At 37.3% G+C, this 17,864-nt stretch overlaps 7 protein-coding genes across 7 annotated transcripts; 3 read left to right on the top strand and 4 right to left on the bottom strand. All coding sequences in view use genetic code 12, as the record gives it.

The window, feature by feature from the left end:
• Positions 1 to 38: 38 nt before the first annotated feature.
• I9W82_001354 (uncharacterized protein) lies at positions 39 to 821 on the bottom strand (the record flags this gene model as incomplete). Its single annotated transcript, XM_067690090.1, has 1 exon — positions 39 to 821. One exon carries the CDS (start codon positions 819 to 821, stop codon positions 39 to 41), a length of 783 nt encoding a protein of 260 aa, XP_067551375.1.
• A 465-nt stretch (positions 822 to 1,286) lies between these two features.
• On the top strand, positions 1,287 to 3,755 carry I9W82_001353 (RNA-binding ribosome biosynthesis protein; the record flags this gene model as incomplete). The annotated part of the gene is made up of 1 exon (XM_067690089.1): positions 1,287 to 3,755. One exon carries the CDS (start codon positions 1,287 to 1,289, stop codon positions 3,753 to 3,755), a length of 2,469 nt encoding a protein of 822 aa, XP_067551374.1.
• Positions 3,756 to 3,845: 90 nt separating this feature from the next.
• On the top strand, positions 3,846 to 4,832 carry I9W82_001352 (rhomboid protease; the record flags this gene model as incomplete). Its single annotated transcript, XM_067690088.1, has 1 exon — positions 3,846 to 4,832. One exon carries the CDS (start codon positions 3,846 to 3,848, stop codon positions 4,830 to 4,832), a length of 987 nt encoding a protein of 328 aa, XP_067551373.1.
• Positions 4,833 to 4,876: 44 nt separating this feature from the next.
• Positions 4,877 to 5,485, bottom strand: I9W82_001351 (uncharacterized protein; the record flags this gene model as incomplete). Its single annotated transcript, XM_067690087.1, has 1 exon — positions 4,877 to 5,485. One exon carries the CDS (start codon positions 5,483 to 5,485, stop codon positions 4,877 to 4,879), a length of 609 nt encoding a protein of 202 aa, XP_067551372.1.
• A 1,674-nt stretch (positions 5,486 to 7,159) lies between these two features.
• On the bottom strand, positions 7,160 to 9,334 carry PXP2 (Pxp2p; the record flags this gene model as incomplete). Its single annotated transcript, XM_067690086.1, has 1 exon — positions 7,160 to 9,334. The coding sequence occupies one exon, from the start codon at positions 9,332 to 9,334 to the stop codon at positions 7,160 to 7,162; it is 2,175 nt and encodes a 724-aa protein (XP_067551371.1).
• Positions 9,335 to 12,756: 3,422 nt separating this feature from the next.
• On the bottom strand, positions 12,757 to 14,406 carry I9W82_001349 (uncharacterized protein; the record flags this gene model as incomplete). Its single annotated transcript, XM_067690084.1, has 1 exon — positions 12,757 to 14,406. One exon carries the CDS (start codon positions 14,404 to 14,406, stop codon positions 12,757 to 12,759), a length of 1,650 nt encoding a protein of 549 aa, XP_067551370.1.
• A 1,001-nt stretch (positions 14,407 to 15,407) lies between these two features.
• I9W82_001348 (uncharacterized protein) lies at positions 15,408 to 17,763 on the top strand (the record flags this gene model as incomplete). The annotated part of the gene is made up of 2 exons (XM_067690083.1): positions 15,408 to 15,453; positions 17,090 to 17,763. 2 exons carry the CDS (start codon positions 15,408 to 15,410, stop codon positions 17,761 to 17,763), a joined length of 720 nt encoding a protein of 239 aa, XP_067551369.1.
• Positions 17,764 to 17,864: the final 101 nt, after the last annotated feature.

The raw sequence follows: 17,864 nt of genomic DNA, 5'->3' as shown, positions 1-17,864 counted from the left end.
AGCTAAGTACATTGATAGCTCGTGAAGAGTCGTCTTCTTCAAATCACTACTCCTGATATGGACGAAGTGAATGTAGTGTGTCGATTGAAGTTTCTCATTTGATGCAAATTATTCTCCTCCTTGATTTGAGTCATGATCTTGTCCTTGTGCTTCCACAAGTGTTCCAAATACCGTTCAAGTTTCTTTCTCTTATTGGGGATTCTAGCAATTGATCTCACCTTGACATAGACAAGCACTGTGATTGGATCTTTAGAGGAGAAGACTTCGAGTAACGTAGGTGGTTGATAATTTACTTCATCCCCTTGTCGCCGACAGTACAAAATAGTCAAATCGTACAAATTGGAGTAGGGATGCGGTTTGAATTTTGTCAAGGCGGTAATAATGTTATGAAATGCTGAGTATCGTGGGTAAAGCAAATGCTCTAGTTTTGGTAAAAAGTATTTTGTCCCAATCTGTTGTTGTACTTCGTATCCATGAGAGGTCCATACATTAACCTCAGGGAACAACACAATCCATTCGGAGAACTTACTTTTGAGCAACTTTGCAAATACATAGAGGATCGAACTTTCCTCAATTTCCCAATTTTCATCTGTTTTCAACAAATGTGTCAAGATTTTAACCGTTGGCACTCTCCATATAAGAAACCATGAGAAAAAGTTTATGATGGGTAGTTTTAGATCCCTGTTATATGGTAAACCATCTTTGGAGTCTCTCTCAGATTTACTCGATAGTCTTGATAAATGTTGAATGACAAAATAGTCAGTTAATGATGCATGATTGCTAATAACCACTGCTGGATTGGGACTAAGTTCGTCACCCATTACCTTGATCTTGACTTTGTTCAAATGCTTGAAAAAGGTTAGACACACACTTAAAGGCTCCTTTCATCTTATACGTACCATCAAGTAGAGTCCAAAGTCCCAAAAGAAAGTGCCACACTTGTACTTGATCATAGTCCCTGTGTCTGGGAAAGTCACTGCGAAAACTGTTGCAAAAACAGAAACCACATGATAAAATAGTATGTAAATTAGCAACATGAGTAGACTGGTGATTCCTTTAAACCAGGTTGCCAAAGACATGTCTTCATTGTTTGGGTATCGAAGACCAATGAGATCAATTAGTTCCATGGTGGCACTTTTACCACCTAAACTGTGTGCAATAATAGTGTTGTATGTGTGAACTTTGTGTGAGGGTATTGAGCGCACAAAAAAGGAGAAAAGTGAAGTTTGATTTTTTTTATCTCATCGCCAATACTCATCTCTCTTCTTACACCAACAAAGTAAGCAATGTCTAGGCTTATTGTCAAGGGACTTCCAAAATACTACACAGAAGAGAATTTGAAAAATCACTTCAGCCAACAGGGTGATGTGACTGATGTGAAATTAGTGAAATCTAAGCATGGAGAGTCAAGAAGATTTGCATTTATTGGCTACAAATCAGAAGAGTCAGCCCAGAAAGCAGTCAAATTTTTCAACAAATCATTCATTGACACGGCAAGGATAGATGTGCAGTTGGCAAAGTCGTTCTCGGATCCAGACGTCCCACTATCGTTTAAAGAAAAGAGGAAAAGAGAAAATGAAAGGTTAAAGAGACAAGAAGAGCTATTGATCGAGGAGGAAAATAGGCTCAAGGCAAAGAGACAGAAGACTGAAAAGAAGTCTCTAATTGAAGAAGAAATGGAGAATGATCCTAAATTCAAGGAGTATATGGAAGTAATGAAACCGTCGCATCAAGTTAAATCATGGGCAAACGATACCATAGCTGACGGCTCCGGAGGGCCTTCAAATGCAGACTTGGAACGTGCATTAGAGGGTGACAAAGCGGACCTCACTGAAGCTTCTAAGCCTGAGGTGATTGAAGCACAAGAACAAGAAAGTGATGATGAGTATAACGATTTCAATGGGGGTGTGGATGATGAAGAGGAGGAGGAGGAGGAGGAGGAAGAAGAAATGATGCCTTTGGAAGCAATTGAGGAAAAGGATACATTAGCCAAGGATGAGAATGTTTCAGATATGGATTGGTTAAAATCGCGAAGCATTCGTATCAGAGAGGATGGTGAAGTACCGAAAACAAACGAAGAACAAAACAATGCTGAAGAAGAGCAGTCTGCTACTCCCCTTATGGAACACAAGTCTGAAGAAGAAAAAGCAAGAGACAAAATTGAGGAAACTGGTCGGTTATTCATCAGAAACATTCTGTACGAAGCAACTGAAGATGATTTTAAACACTTGTTTGAAAGATATGGACCACTCGAGGAAGTACATATCGCCATTGACACTAGAACTGGGAAATCAAAAGGTTTTGTCTATATTCAATTCATCAACACCGATGATGCAGTCAATGCTTTTGAGTCACTTGATAAACAAATCTTTCAAGGTAGGTTATTACATATACTTCCTGCTGACAAGAAAAAGAGTCATCGACTCGATGAATTTGATTTGCAAAATCTACCTTTGAAGAAACAACGAGAGTTGAAGAAGAAAGCCCTGGCTTCAAAGAGTCAGTTTAGTTGGAATTCGCTCTATATGAATACCGATGCAGTTATGGATTCTATGGCCGCAAAATTGGGTGTAACAAAAGCACAGTTGATCAATCCTGAAAATTCAAGTTCTGCTGTGAAACAGGCACTTGCAGAGGCCCATGTGATTGGTGATGTTAGGAAATTTTTCGAAGATCGAGGTGTTGACTTGACAAGTTTCAGCAAAAAGGAAAAAGATGACAAGGTGATACTAGTGAAGAACTTTTCGTTTGGAACAACGGTGGAAGAATTGGGAGAGTTGTTTTCACAATATGGTCAGCTCAAGAGAATTATCATGCCCCCTTCAGGAACCATTGCCATTGTTGAATTCAATGATGCACCTAGTGCGAGAGCTGCATTTACCAAGTTGGCATATAAGCGGTTTGGCTCCAGTATTCTTTATTTGGAAAAAGGTCCCAAGGATTTGTTTACTCGCGAGCCTGCTGAAAATGAAAGTATCAAATTATCCGAGCCTGAAAAGGTTGTTGAAGCGAAAGTCTCTGCTAGTGATATTCTTGAGCCAAAGGTTGAAGAAGAAGAAGAAGAAGTGCAAGGTCCTACTGTTTCCATCTTTGTCAAGAATCTCAATTTCAGCACAACTGTGCAACAACTATCCGACTTGTTCAAGTCTTTGCCAGGTTATGTCTTGGCAACAGTGAAAACTAAGCCTGATCCAAAGAATACCGGAAAGACATTAAGTATGGGTTTTGGTTTTGTTGAATTCAAATCGCTACCTCAAGCTAATGCCGCAATTGCTACATTGGATGGTCATGTCTTGGATGGACACAAACTACAGTTGAAAATTTCTCACAAGCAAGGAAGTTCCGCATCCTCTACAGCTCCAGCCAAATCCACCAGATCAAGCAAGATCATTATCAAGAACTTGCCATTTGAAGCTTCTCGTAAGGACCTTTTGGAGTTATTTGGTGCTTTTGGTCAATTAAAGTCGGTTAGAGTACCAAAGAAATTTGATCAAAGTGCCAGAGGTTTTGCTTTTGTTGAATTCAACTTGTTGAAGGAGGCTGAAAGTGCTATGAAACAATTGGAAGGTGTACATTTGCTCGGAAGACGATTGGTTATGCAATACGCAGAGCAAGATTCTGAAGATGCAGAAGCTGAAATTGAGAAAATGACAAAGAAGGTTAAGAGGCAAGTTGGGACTCAGAATTTGGCAGCTGCTAGATTGGCTGGTAAATCTAAGATTGAGTTGGAAGAAAAGGAAGATGAGTTTGAATAGGTGTATATAGAAGGATCTAGACAAATTGAAGAAGAAAAAAAAAAAAAATCCCGATTTCATACTACCACACTCTAAACGCCACCGCCAACAATGTTTCAAACATTACGACTTCTAAAGCCCAGTCTAGGTCGTAATTTTCTATTCAGCAACAACAGTCTCTTATCATTAACCTTCAAGAACATACGACAAACCAAGAATGTTTCGTTCAACAGCAATGTTCAAATCTTACAATCGTCAATGAACCCATGGCAAAAGAATTTCATCAAACAATTTATGAATCAACAAGTGAAACAATCACCACTAAGTAGAAGTCCAACTTGGAAGAGCTACAACCTGTACTACAACAGATCCAATTGGGATAAATTGAAAAAGCCTTTATTGTTCACAGTGGCCTTTTGTGTGGGAACGACATTTTTAACTCCGTATTTATTCAACCACACTCCCTTATCAGTGCTCAAACAGAACCCACAAGCTTTAATCTGGGGAATCATTGCGTTAAATGGTGCCGTGTTTCTAATGTGGAGAGTGCCTCAATTCCAACGATTCACGATGCGATACGCCATCTTACTCAAAGATAATATTCAATCACCTTGGACATTGTTGTGGTCGGCATTTTCTCATCAAAGCTTTGCCCATATTTTCATCAACATGTTGTGTTTCCAATCATTTGCTGCGTCGTTGGTTGGGATATTAGGAGTGACAAATTTCACAATCATGTATTTGAATGCCGCTGTTCTTTCATCATTTGCGTCGCTTGCAATACCAATGTTTTTGGGTAGTTCTTTATCGGTTGCATCGCTTGGAGCTTCGGGTGCCATATTTGCAGTATTTGGATGTTTTTCATTCATGTTCCCTGCTTCGCCCGTAGGTATATTCTTTATTCCTGTGCCAGGTGGAGCTTGGATGTTGTTTTTAGGTACTATGGTTTGGAATGCCGCTGGATGTGTATTGAGATGGGGAACATTTGATTATGCTGCTCATTTGGGTGGAAGTTTAGTTGGAATTGCCTACGGTTACTACTACAATAAAAAGAGAAGAGAACAGATACGGAGAAGAAGATTAGTATTGGATTTTTAGACCAATCTTATTACACTTGTATATAATAATAAAGCTTTTAGATTTCATGCGAAACTCACTTTTTTCTTCTTTGGTGTAGTCTCTTCTGCCACTTCCTCGGATTTTCTAGCTTTGGCATTCTTTCTCCTAGTTGATCTAGCAACAGAGGCTTTATTTCTCAATTCATTCTTCTTTCCATCCAATTTATCCTTCTTTTGTTGTTCCTTCCTTTCAATCTCTTGTCTCTTCAACTCCCGTATTTCTTCCAACCTCTTGGATTTTTCCAACTTGCTTTCATTCACCTGGTCGTGCTTATCATTTATACTCTTGACTAATCGTGTCAAGGTTAACTTATCATGATCATCAACAAACTTTTTCCCCTTTTTACCTTTCTTGACTTTGACTCCTGGTACTATTGCCCGGTTCAACGCTGGTATGTCCAACTGTTCCTCTTTGTACTCCTTACCGTTTTTTGCTCCATATAGCCTTATTTTGGCTTGTTGTTTCTTGACTTGTAGCTTGGATAATTTTTTAACTTTTGATTTGGGAGTTAATTTAGGTTGATCAGCTAAGAGGTTTCTTGCTGCGGAATCAGATACAATATCTGATTCATTTTCCCTTGTTTTGTTTTGAGTCTTGTTCCTCTTGGCTGTCTTGGACTGTCTTGGTGCCATTATGGAATTAGTGTTCTGGGATAAAGAGAGATGAGGTCAGAGATGAGATATGTTGGCACACAAAAAAAAAAATTATGGGCATTAAGTTAAACTCGCAGAAGCATAAGCTACAGGTCAAATGGCTCTTTTCATCATTCAAAAGCTATCAGTCACCATCGATTAATGCTCATGAAATAAGAGTGTAGCTCAACAATACTTGCTGCATTTGTGTTGCAATATAACACGGAACTGCCGGCATAATTTCGGACCACCATGCCAAGTGCTCCTACCCATATAAATAGAAGGTTTGTGCACTCCAAACTATAACTTCTTCGAATCCAACACACACCCCAAAAATGCTTCTCACCATATTTCGACTTCTCAACTTGCTTCTCCTAGGAAATGGATTATACAAATCCATAACAACCAAACTCCCGCCACATCTAGTCAAATCAGGTCAATTCCAATTCATAACCAATTGTTCACTACTAATCACCGTGGTCTACCTTTCACTACTTCTACTTCGCTATCAATCAATCTGCATCTACAATCTAGCTAGCAATTTGGAATTTAATGTAATTGTATCCTACTGGACCATGGCACTTTTGTTTCCGCAAATGGTGGCTGAAGATGATGTTGATCGCAACTTGTTTATGGATTTACAGGTACATGCGTTCCCTTATCTATATCTAATAATTGACAGTCAGCAAAGTATATCGTTGGCTGCATCGACGGTGATTACTGCTACGTTTATTGTTGGTTATTGGTTATATATAGAAATGGAATGTGGGAAACATGTTGGTGATGGAGTTAGCGGGTATCCGTATCCCTTCATGAAGGGGAAAAGGCAAGGACATAGGTGCTTATACGTGTCAATATTTGGATTAATTGCATGTTTGTAATTGGTTTGTGTTGAATATTAGAAATGCAATATAGAGAAAGAGTAGAGTAAGTCACGTTTAAATTTGCAACAAATTTTCAATTGGTTCCTCGGCTCTTAAATTTTCTTTTTCTCGTTTACCTCTTTCTATCTCCTGATATTTCAACAACCCATTCCTCCATAATGGCATTCGATTCCAGTCTTTTCCACTTGTTCTCCCTAGCCATATGCTCAAGTGGACTATGGGACTGCATCAACCAACATCTCCCACCACACCTAATCCGCGGTGGTCAATTCCAATTCTTGACAAATGTATCACTAATGCTAACCATAACATACATCATTCTAACACTATTCCACATCAACTGCTCCACCTTTTACAACGCTATAGTTAATTTAGAATTCACAGTCACGATCACTTATTGGTCATTATTTCTCATTTTTCCGCACTTTTTAAATACAAAGACTCTTCCACCTACTTTCCAATTAGATTTCAAAATTCATTTATGGCCTTATTTGTATCTACTTGTGTTGAAAGAAAAGAGTAGTCTTAAGGGAATTACTTTATCGGGACTGATTTTTTTCATTTATTCATTGTACGTGGAGTTGGTTGTGGCTACGGATTCAACTGGGGTGAGTAAATTTGCTTATCCTTTTCTTAACAAGCACACGTTTCCTGGCCGGATGGGTTGGATGATTGCAATGTGGGGTATAAGTAGTATAAACTATCTCATATTAAGATACGTAAAGAGGATATAGACATTAACAATATATGTGTACCTTTTATTCATAAAACTAAACAGCTACAGGACAATTTATTTAGACAACTTGGCAGCAGTTTCCTCTGATTTTTCAAATCTTTCTCTTTCTTCCAAAGATGGTCTGTTCAACATATCCTCAAGAGCAACAGAGTATGGAGCCTTTGGATTAGTTGGATCGTTAACCGACTTGACTTCTGACAAGTAGTTATGGTAGATATCACCATTGTACTTACCAATCAAGGAGTGGATAAAGTTGTCTGGTTGTTGGAATGAATCAGTCAATCCAATAACATATGGTCTAACTTTCAAACACAAGTTTTGTGGGTACACACTGGTGATATAACTACCAACACTTGGAGAAATGACACCATATCTCAAAAATTCACCAAGGAATGGACCCAAAATGTTGGTGACATAGTACAACTTGAGCAAGTTTTCCAAATGTCGTCTTGCTGGTGAGTTGGCAGTGATTTTGGTTTCTAATCTATCAATAAAAGTTTCCAAAATGTAGTAGTGACATCTCAATTTGGATAAAATAACTCTTTGTGAACCAATGGCATCCCAAGATTGGTAAGATTGAGGAATTAAATCCATTGCAGTCTTTGAGATCAAACCAGCAATAGCCTTCAAAACACGTTTTGGATCATCAACATGGTCCTTGATTCTAATGACAGCCTTTTTAGCTTTAGACAATTCTGGTGCGTCATTAAGAAACTCCAAAGTGGAGTTCTTAACCTTTTTACCATTCAAAACTTGTTGGACAGTCTTGATGACACTCTTACCAGCAGACATTGCCAAAACGTTATTGTCACCTTCCCAAGTACATTGAACGGCCCAATCATTGTAGGTCTTACCAAAAGCATTGTAAGATGAGTAACCATGACCACCACAAGCTTGTCTACACTCATCAATCAAGTTGGAAGCTTCCCAAGTCAAAGTCGATTTCAATGAACCAGAGTCAACAAACATGGATTTAGTGGCAGCAATGGTGTTCTTCAACAACAACTTGTCGTTGGTCTTTAAACCCTTGTCCAAGTTCTCCAATAATTCATTATGTTCAACCTCCAATCTGTCAGTACCAACAGCTGCTGCATAGGTCAAAGCCAAGTATGGAAGCAATCTTCTTTGGTGCAAGGTGTAGTCAATCAATTGAGTTTCTTGAGGACCACCACTCTTGTTAAATTGTCTTCTACCAACAGCATATCTCAAAGCAATGGTGGTGAATCTTGCACCAATTCTATAAGAATCAGCAGCCATACCAACTCTACCTTCCAAAAGGGAGATATAACTCAATTGTTCCAATGGTGGTAAAGTAACATTACCCTTACGGTCAACCTTACACCATCTTTGCAACATAAAGAACCTTGGGATTCTAACTTCTGTAAATTGAATCCAACCATTATCAACACCTTGTCTTCCCATCTTGGCACCAATATCACCAACAGCAATACCTGGTAACAAGTTGTGTTGTGAATCTCTCAATGGAACAATAAAAGTCTTGACACCATAGTCGACATCCTTGATAATCAATCTAGCATAACAAACAGTGTGGGTAGCAGAGTGAGCAGCACCACCAATCCACCATTTAGTAGCACCAATGTGTGGAGTATCAATGATAAATTGATCAGTTTCAGGGTCAAAAGTAGCAGTAGTTTCACAACCAGCAACATTGGAACCATGGCCCAATTCAGTCATACCAAAACACCCATACATTTGTTTAATGACACCACTTTCTCTCTTTTTAGCCCAGAAATCATATTGTTTTTGGGTACCGTTTCCTCTAATACAGTTCAAGAATAAACCCAAATTGACCAAAATTCTAATACCCATAGAAGGGTCAATAACAGTCATCAATTGCAATCTTCTTCTAAATTTAGCATATGGTTCAATTTCGATATATCTAGCCATTTTGTCAATTCTTCTAGCAACCAATTCTCTTTCTTCCTTTTGAGTAATGTTGAAATGTTCTGGTCTGGTTTGCAAGACAGTATCACGTTCAATAGATTGGTAAAGACGCAAGATTTCAGTTGATTTAGCTTCGTTACCTTCTAAAAACTGGTGAACTTCCTTCAAGTCCCAGTTGGTGCGAGCTCTTTCCTTAGCAATGTCTTCAGCTGGATTAGGAGCTGGTTGAGATGAAATGACATCCTTGACTATTTTAGCATTGGTGTCTGGGTCTGTCTTGTTCTTGTTGGTTTGAAGCAGGGGTGGTAAACTTGCCATAGCCATTGTTGCAAAATATATGTTTCTGTTGTTGTGTATGTATAGGGAAGGTATATATATATATACGACAGAAGAGTCTGTTAAGAAGAAATAAGAAATAAGAAAAGAAAAAGCAGGGATTGAAATTATATTCTCTATATATATATGTTGGTTTTTTTGGTTGGTTGGGAGAAAGTTTTATTGTTTTAATTTTTAATTATTTATTTTTAATTATTTTTTTTATTTTTATTCTCTATTATGATTACGGAGAAAGAGGGAAAGGCCATAGCGGCAGTAAGAGCAGTAGTAGCAGTAGTAGTAGTAATAGTAGTTATGCATGAATTATGACAGAAAGGGTGGGGAGTGACTCCCAATGGCTGTACCCAAAGCCTTCTCCTATGTTCAACGTTATGGGGTTGTTGGTGTTCTCCATATTTACATGTGCATATGTATTTAATTTTTATTTATTTGTTTGTTTCCATGGGTATGCATAATGATTATGCACTTAAAGCCAAAGAGGGAAAAGGTTAAAATATTGAATTTCGCGGGGATGCATTCACATGGGAATCAGAAGCAGATATGATAGCTGACCCGTGTATCATCATAATTGGACGGTCAGTCCAAAAGTAAAATACCACTGTAGTGTTTATACTCAACAGCCAAATTCAACACGTAATTCTATGTATTATAGGGCCTATTTCACAGCTATGATCCCTTCCGTTTCCTTGTCTTGCCTTCAAAATCCGCGATTCTTTAGTTGACAGAAAAAAAAAAAAAAAAACAACAATAATGTGGGGCAAAAGATTGTCTGTCTGAGACTTCAAGTTTATTTTCAGACAGACAAAAAAAAACATAGAGAGGGATAACTTAATGGAAAATAATAACCATCAAAGCTTGAACAATAACCGACTATTTGTCCTGATCATACGATTTTTATTATTTCTTTCTATAACGAAAGACTTTCACTAATCACACTAGGTTTTTAAAGTTTCAGAATGTGTGTGTGTCTGGGTCAAGTCCCACCACCAAAGCCTCCGCAATTCGATCATTATGGTGACTTTGTAATTACCCGCACAATTGTAATTTCCGCTTAATCTTCTAAACAGTTGATCCTCGGTTAAATGAAAGTCAAAATTTAAATTGAAGGACAATTGCAAAAGCAAAGAAAATGTACCTTTTTTTGCAGCAAGCACGAAAAACGTGACAACAGAAGAATGTAACCTCTGGATTCTTGAGGATGACTTGGAAGAACTTCCACCATTTTGTCTACTTTTCCACACTGTCGCCCTTATCAAGCACAATTCGTAACTCTCCTTACAAAAGCAAACTATCAGAGAACATTTCCACCACTATTGTAAAATGAAGTCAAATGTTATTGTTCTTGAAGATCGAATTTGCTTTTCTAATGTTTTAAACAAGCAATGTAAAGATTGTTTTTTTGCAAAAGAATTGGACCAAAAATTTTTAAGAACTTGAAATACTTTCATAGAATATTGATTCTTTTAACTACACCTCTATAATGTTTGACTTTCAATTCACAAGCTTATACTGGAGTTAAAACTCGTGCCATCTCATAGGGATATCAAGAACTTATTGAGATAGTTATGAATACAACTCAGAAGAGTAACCTAGTTTATTTCTATAAGTCCACTCTTAGAGAAGCAACTCTTCTTCCTCAATAAGAACAGAATCATAACTTTAGAACTTACTTTCCATCAGATACAAGAAAACTGTGCATAATACTTTACATTTTTTTATTTGGGTGCAAAAAAAAAAAAGAGCAATTAGAATTACTTGTCTAGGAAAATAAAGCCGCTAAAATTACCCAATAAAGTAATAGAAACTCACGGGCTGTTTTTTCAAAGCTTAAATTTTCATGTTGCCGTACCCGTCTATCAACCCAATATAATTTAGTAAGTAGCTTATTGAACAAGCGTATAGTAGTGTATCGGTATCTGCAGTGGAAGCTTAATGAGTTAACTTGAGTACTACAACTGTAAATGAAATTGTAATGTAACCAACTGGAAGATGTATTATGGATGAAAAACCTATATAATAGATTGTCAAGATCAAGCTCGAAACTAAAACTCAATCTAAAACTATTTCGAAATATCTCAACTGTAACCCTAAGGGGATTTCCCACTGATTAAATAGTATTTCAATTTGTAATAATCAGAAGACACAATTCTGTTACTTCCTTGTCACTCTAGCAAGTAGACACACAGCCCCAGACACAAATTCCTTTAATAGGAAATGAAGATGGTTCCTATTGTTAAACATTATTCCCTAAACGAGTTAGTAATCCATTTGTTTACCTTTTAAAGTAATAACTGAATTCCATGTTACTTCACAATCTCTTACCTTTCCCAAACAGGATATTTCCAAATGATTGAATCTTAAGTAACTAACCAAATCTTCTTGTGTCTGTGAGAATGCATGAACTATCGTGAAAGGGCTTAGCCATCTAACTTGATCACATAAGGATCTGCACTTGAATACCATTCCAAAAACACGTGATCAAGAGTCATGTGACAAGGAACCTGATACCTCTAACATTTCAATATATTCTCCTGGTAGCTTAGTTGGTTTAAAGCACAAGACTGTAAATTATTACCGGATTTTGTAATCTTGGGATCGGGCGTTCGACTCGCCCCCGGGAGAATTTTTTTTTTTCTTCTTCCAAAGATCATACAACGACTCATATTTATTTATCCATCATTGTTTGCGGAACGTACCTATTGTTGGCGCAGAGAGTTTTTACTTTGATTTGTTTTAATGCCGAATAGTATTCTTTTCTTTCCTTCAGTAAAATATGTGTATTTGTGGACCACAGAAGAACTTAACATGCGCTACGAGCTAATTTTGCATTGAAAACCTACAAACAATCACTTCTAATTAACCTACGAGCATTTGCGTCTTTTTAATTCCCACACCCCCTCTCTACTTAAAAAAGTGAAGCCACGAAAACAATCTGTTACAAAACTTATAGTTTATCTCCGGAGATATTCAGGTACAAAATGCAGCTTTCAATTTTAGACATTGTTTACCAATTAGCCTATTTTGAGTGAAGTTGTACCTCGAGGCGTACGCATATCGCTACTGCAATTTACGCTTATTCACTAAACTACTGGTCCAGCGCCCAGTAACCAGCACCCAACACAAAGTACACAAAATATATACAATGCACGGTGGGGGAAAGATATTGTTTAAAACTTGTGTTGCTGATTTTGTGATATATATACGATCCTAATGTACATTTCATCACACTTTTAATTCATATGCATGATGCACAACGTGATAATTAAGAAAAAACAAACAAAGAAAAAGATCTGCAAAAAAACAACAGAAAAGAAAGACTTTGAATTCAAGTGTAAAACACACTATTCAATAATACAATACAGTGGGAGAAAAATCTCACAAAGATACGTAAAAAAAGGGGGGCTAACATGTCAATGACCACTACCTTCAAACAGCATGTCTTCATCACTTGAATTGGCTTGTGGATTTAGCTGTACAGTATTCCTCTGTTGTTGCTGTTGCTGTTGCTGTTGCACTTGCTCCAACGACAGAGCTTCAGTACGATGCTCTCTCTGGTTAGACAAGACAGCTCTCTCTCCACTCATTGCAACTTTATCATCCAAATGATTCAATATCCTATCAATCTTGCCCGTAGTTTCCTCTCGTAGATTCCTAATCTCTTCCTTCATTGACGTAATTTCAGATTTGTACTGTGCCTGCAGTGCTAATATCTGTTGAAGTATTGCTTGAGTCGCATTTTGAGTTTGAAGTTGTTGTTGCATAAGTGTTCGAATTTGTTGTGCTTGAGATTGACCCAGAAGATGATGAGCCTGGGATTGCGATTGTGATTGTGATTGTGATTGTGACTGTAAAGACGGGTCACTGTATGTTCGTGATTGCAATGTATTCTCCTGCCCTGACTGTTGAAAATGCTCATCTGAAAACTGGTTCGGCTCAAACGTTGAATGCTGGATTTGTGGTGTTGCAATTGATAAATGCCGTGCTCTTGTACGTGGTTGATTGGAGCTTTGAGGTGGGAAAGAAGTACCCGAGCTAGCTGTTTTTGAAAATGGTGTCTTAAAATCAGTTGGTGTTCCTTCAGTATGTTGAGAATACATGGTATTCTGAGGCAAGTGATTAGAAGCAACTGAATCTGAATGTAATCCTTGAAAAGTCAGCTGAGCATTCTGATTTGGTCCCGCAAACATTCCAGAAGAGTGGTCTGTGTGCATTCCATCATTCAATTGATGAGTTGTCGACATATTCAGCGGGTGCTCCTGTTGTGTAAACAATGGCTGCAGTTGATACAAGTTTGGTTGCAATTGGTGTGAAGCTGCAACATCATGCAGCAAAATGTAAGGGTCCCGAGCTTGACTTACTCTATTGTTGTACGATAATGAACCAGAACCAATCATATTTGGATGTTCCACCGATTGAGAACTACTAGCTAACAAATCAGCAGCACCCGTGTAATCACTTGCATCATGGCTTCCTTGTGTTGGTGTAATCATTGAAGACGAAACTGAACTGATTGAGGTACCTGTTGTATATCCACTTTTACCACCTGATTTATAACTCGCAGCAGCAGTTGTTGTTGTTGTGCCTTTATCGGAATTTTCCAGTTCGTGCGTTTCTAATGTTGGCCTGGTAGTGGGGAAACTTGGAGTTGTATTATTATCCGAGGTCAATGCGAATGGATCTGTTGTTGTATAATTATTCTTGTACATGTAATCCATTATATCAATCAATAATTTTTCATTTTCATTAAGATTCAATTGTTGAACTGGCTGATTTTCATGCATTAGCTTATTTTCCAAGTTTTTCCTCAACATTTGAAATCGATGGTTGATGGTACGACTTTGGATAATTTTGGCGTTGTACTTTTCGTTGAACGCAGATAAAACGGTTTCCCAAGTCTTGATTCGGTTGCCTCTTGTGAAAATGTCCTCCTTGTATTTATGAATAAGTGATAATAAATAGTTCTCTGAGTTGTAGGTGAATTGAAAATTACTTCTCTTGTTTTGTTTTGAAGCTGAAGACGATTGTGACGATTGAGACAGTTGAGGGGTATCTTGGTTCATCACTTTAATCGCCATGTTACTAACTAGTGCTTTTTTTCCCTTCTCAATTGTGCACTATTTTCGGTAAAATCAATTGTTTATTTTTTTTTTTGGTATTTTTTTAAAGATTTTCTGTTTTCTTTACTTTTGTTCTCGAGGTTTGGAAGTGACGTATTTTGATAGGCAATGGGGTTGGACCTCTCACCGAATTATATGTAGATGGGATTGAAATGAGACTAATATTGGTATCTCTATTTATATTCCTTGATGAAACGGGATATTCAGTTGATGTTGTTTATATAATGCAAATGAAAAAGAAGTGGCCTGGTGAAAAATAAATTTTTGATGATTCAGTTGGGTATAAATAGACTAATGCATGTATCATGTATTATGCAAAAACTCTTAAATTGTGTAATTTAAAAAATCATTTTTTTTTTTTTAAATTAGATTTTACATTTTTAGTAATTTTCAATGTTTTTTTTGTAAGCGTAAGCGCTGGATTCTGTAGACAATGAGAAAGAACAATAAGTGCACATAACGAATGCAAATTGAGCGCTTAGTATTTTTGGGCGCATCTGCATATAAAGATTGGTTTGGCAAAACAGGTTTTGCTTGACTTGTGTCAGAGTTACTTTTTTGCTGTTTAATTTTCTTTGAAATATAACGAATTATGCGCCAAATGCAATGGATAGAAATCACACGCTCATAAAGTATTACACAGAAACATAAAAAACAAAAAAAAAAAATATGTATTCCCTCTTTTGTGTAACGGAACTATATTCAAACCTAAAAAAGACTAATATTCGCTTTTCGTCGTTTTTTCTTACATTGAAGGAAAGAACTAACGAGAATTTCGATAGATTATACTACGGGGAACATTAACGTGGAGCTATCTTGCTGCAGAAAAAAAAGAAAAGAATCTGCAAGGAACTTTTGCTTGGTCGGAGTCCTGAGGGGTTTGCAAAAGAAAAATTATGTGGCTAGTTTGTGCCGAGAATACAAGTCCCACTCAACCAAAGAGTATGTGTGCTACAATAAGACTTCTGAAAGAGGAAGAGCCGCTAAGTGGTTAGAGTCGGATGTCTCACAAAGTTTCCCATCTAAAGGTGACAGTTGTTCCACGACGTTCCACGCGGATCGAATAGCAAAAGAATAGCATTTCTTTTGAACTTAACATTTTGCGTAACAAAAAAAGTGACGGTGATAAGCGGAGTTACGATGTCCTGACTATGAACAGTACGTATTAGCTTTTCCACCTCTTATTTAATTTTGAATAGCTTTTCTACCACCCCTATTTCTGCATAGAATTAACTTGGACAGGTTTTCTAACCGTTAGAAAATTGATGACTTTTAGAATCTCACTATAACAAATTAAAATAAAAAAAAAAAAAAAAAAATGCGTGATTTGAGAACACAAAAGAGCAATTTTTTACTAATTTTTTCTCCGTTCGGGATAAATCACCGAATAACCTGATATACATAAAAAGAAATTAATAGACCTTATCATGATTTTGTGCTGCTGCTGCATAATGATACTTCCGGAACCTTCTAGAAGATTATTCGTCCATTCGTATTATTCGAGGTTTTCAACTAGACTAAGCAATTTAGGAGACTGCCTTTTGTCCGACAAGTATTTCAAGCTTGCTGTCCTTGTACCGCATCACGTAGTAACAAGGGAACTCACCCCTCTCGTTTCTTTTTTTTTTCCAACTGGTGGGATTTTCACTTTGTCGTTTCTTTTTTTTTTAATTATTTTTTTTTCTTGTTTTGAGTTTGTAAAGGGTCTAAGGTCTCCACCTCGCTTACGTAAAATGAGAAAGAGTTGGTAACTGACATCCACAATGCTCTCCTATCTTTCACAATTAGAATGTGGTTTGACAGGACGACCCTTCATTGCTGCTATGTTAAGTTTGCCACCTGTATGCCAGTAATTAGGTCACACATCTGCAAAGTTTCTGCCGCGCATAATGAAACCGGAAATAAAACCAAAAAAAAAAACATGTGCTCCGGCTTTGTGAAGCTGAGTTTATCTCAACGGACTTATACCTCCGAATGACGCCAAAGTTTTTCCTTTTGACAGCAATATCAGATACCGGTTTGTTTCACTCGTTTCTTTTTCTTTTTTTGCAAACTCAAAAGCCGCTTGTAGCGTAATTACCTAAAACAGAGTCAAACAATACAAGCTTGACACAATATGCATTAAAAACCCTGCTACTGCTGTGAAAGATGGTTATGAGTTGCAGTCGATTGTTCCATTGCGTCATACCCTCTGCATATGAGTTGACTTGCCCTTGTGTCATGATTGTACGCCTATTCGATACCTTTTGCAGCTTTGGACTCCTTAAATCTTAGCGGACCGATGGATCAATACCTTTGCTTCACTTTACAACAATAGTCTTATTGTCATGGAAATCATACGATTAGACGAAGTTTGCATGACCCAACATCCTGCTCAGTCGGATTTAAGGCCTAGACGAGTAATCTAGCTCTGAGATAGACTAGATATAAGCCTACTTGGTCAGATACCGTATCTGTAACGGAAATTGATTTATCCATTTAGTCTTTTATGCAACAAGTGCAATAAGCAATCAATCGTAAATGGTTTTCAAGTTTGCGCGAGATACGAAATCAAAAAGAAAAAAAAAAACAAATTAGACCAAACAATGAGAGAATGTTGTTGATGATATGTTGCCCTTGGATCCAGACCCACCCTTGAAAGAGTTTCTTGACCACCAGTTACATCTTCTTAGGGAACCTTTAGAGATTGATGAACCTATTTCAGAGATATTATCAAATCAGAGTCATGACAGCCAGATAAGTAAACCCCAACTTCAAGATATTCTCAATCGAGTCAACAAGGCCCTACAAACAGAATGGGATCAGAAATACACATCTCAGAAGAATAATGAGATTGTTAGGAGTATCATCACCTCTGAGAGAGAGAAATTCGCCACTGTCGATCAACAAATTTTCAAAGCTTACCATCAACTACAATCCTTCGACTTGTCTAACCTCAACAGTCTATCAATGGGTGAAAGGAAAGAGAAACTTCGAAGTTTAAGGGAATTGATTGAGGGAGTACCCGAACCGAAATATTTTAATCTACTAGAGACCAAATTGTTGACGGATTATACCGATTTGAGGGACAAGTTGTTGACAATGTGTGGGGAATTAAAGTACAATTTTGATAAATTGGAATATCTACAAAGTTTGAATAGCAAGTTGGAAGACACCTTCAGCTCAAGTACGTCAAACGCCACCGGTGACAAAGATATTAACGTCTCTCTTGACAATTTGCAAGACCAAATAAGCAAATTCAAACTACTAGTTGAATTGATCGCATACAAGTCAAGTCTAACTGATCTACACAATTCATAGCACTACGATCCAAAGTATTCAGTTCTATTATTCATTAAAATGAAAAAGTTCCTTTTTTTTTCATGTATATATTATTACACATTACTAACCTCTCTCTCTCT

Source organism: Candida metapsilosis (assembly GCF_017655625.1).
Source record: "Candida metapsilosis strain BP57 chromosome Unknown scaffold1, whole genome shotgun sequence".
Classification (NCBI taxonomy): Eukaryota; Fungi; Ascomycota; class Pichiomycetes; order Serinales; family Debaryomycetaceae; genus Lodderomyces; species Lodderomyces metapsilosis.
The sequence above is the reverse complement of the archived record's forward strand: the minus strand, read 5'-3'. Positions and strand labels throughout refer to the sequence as shown.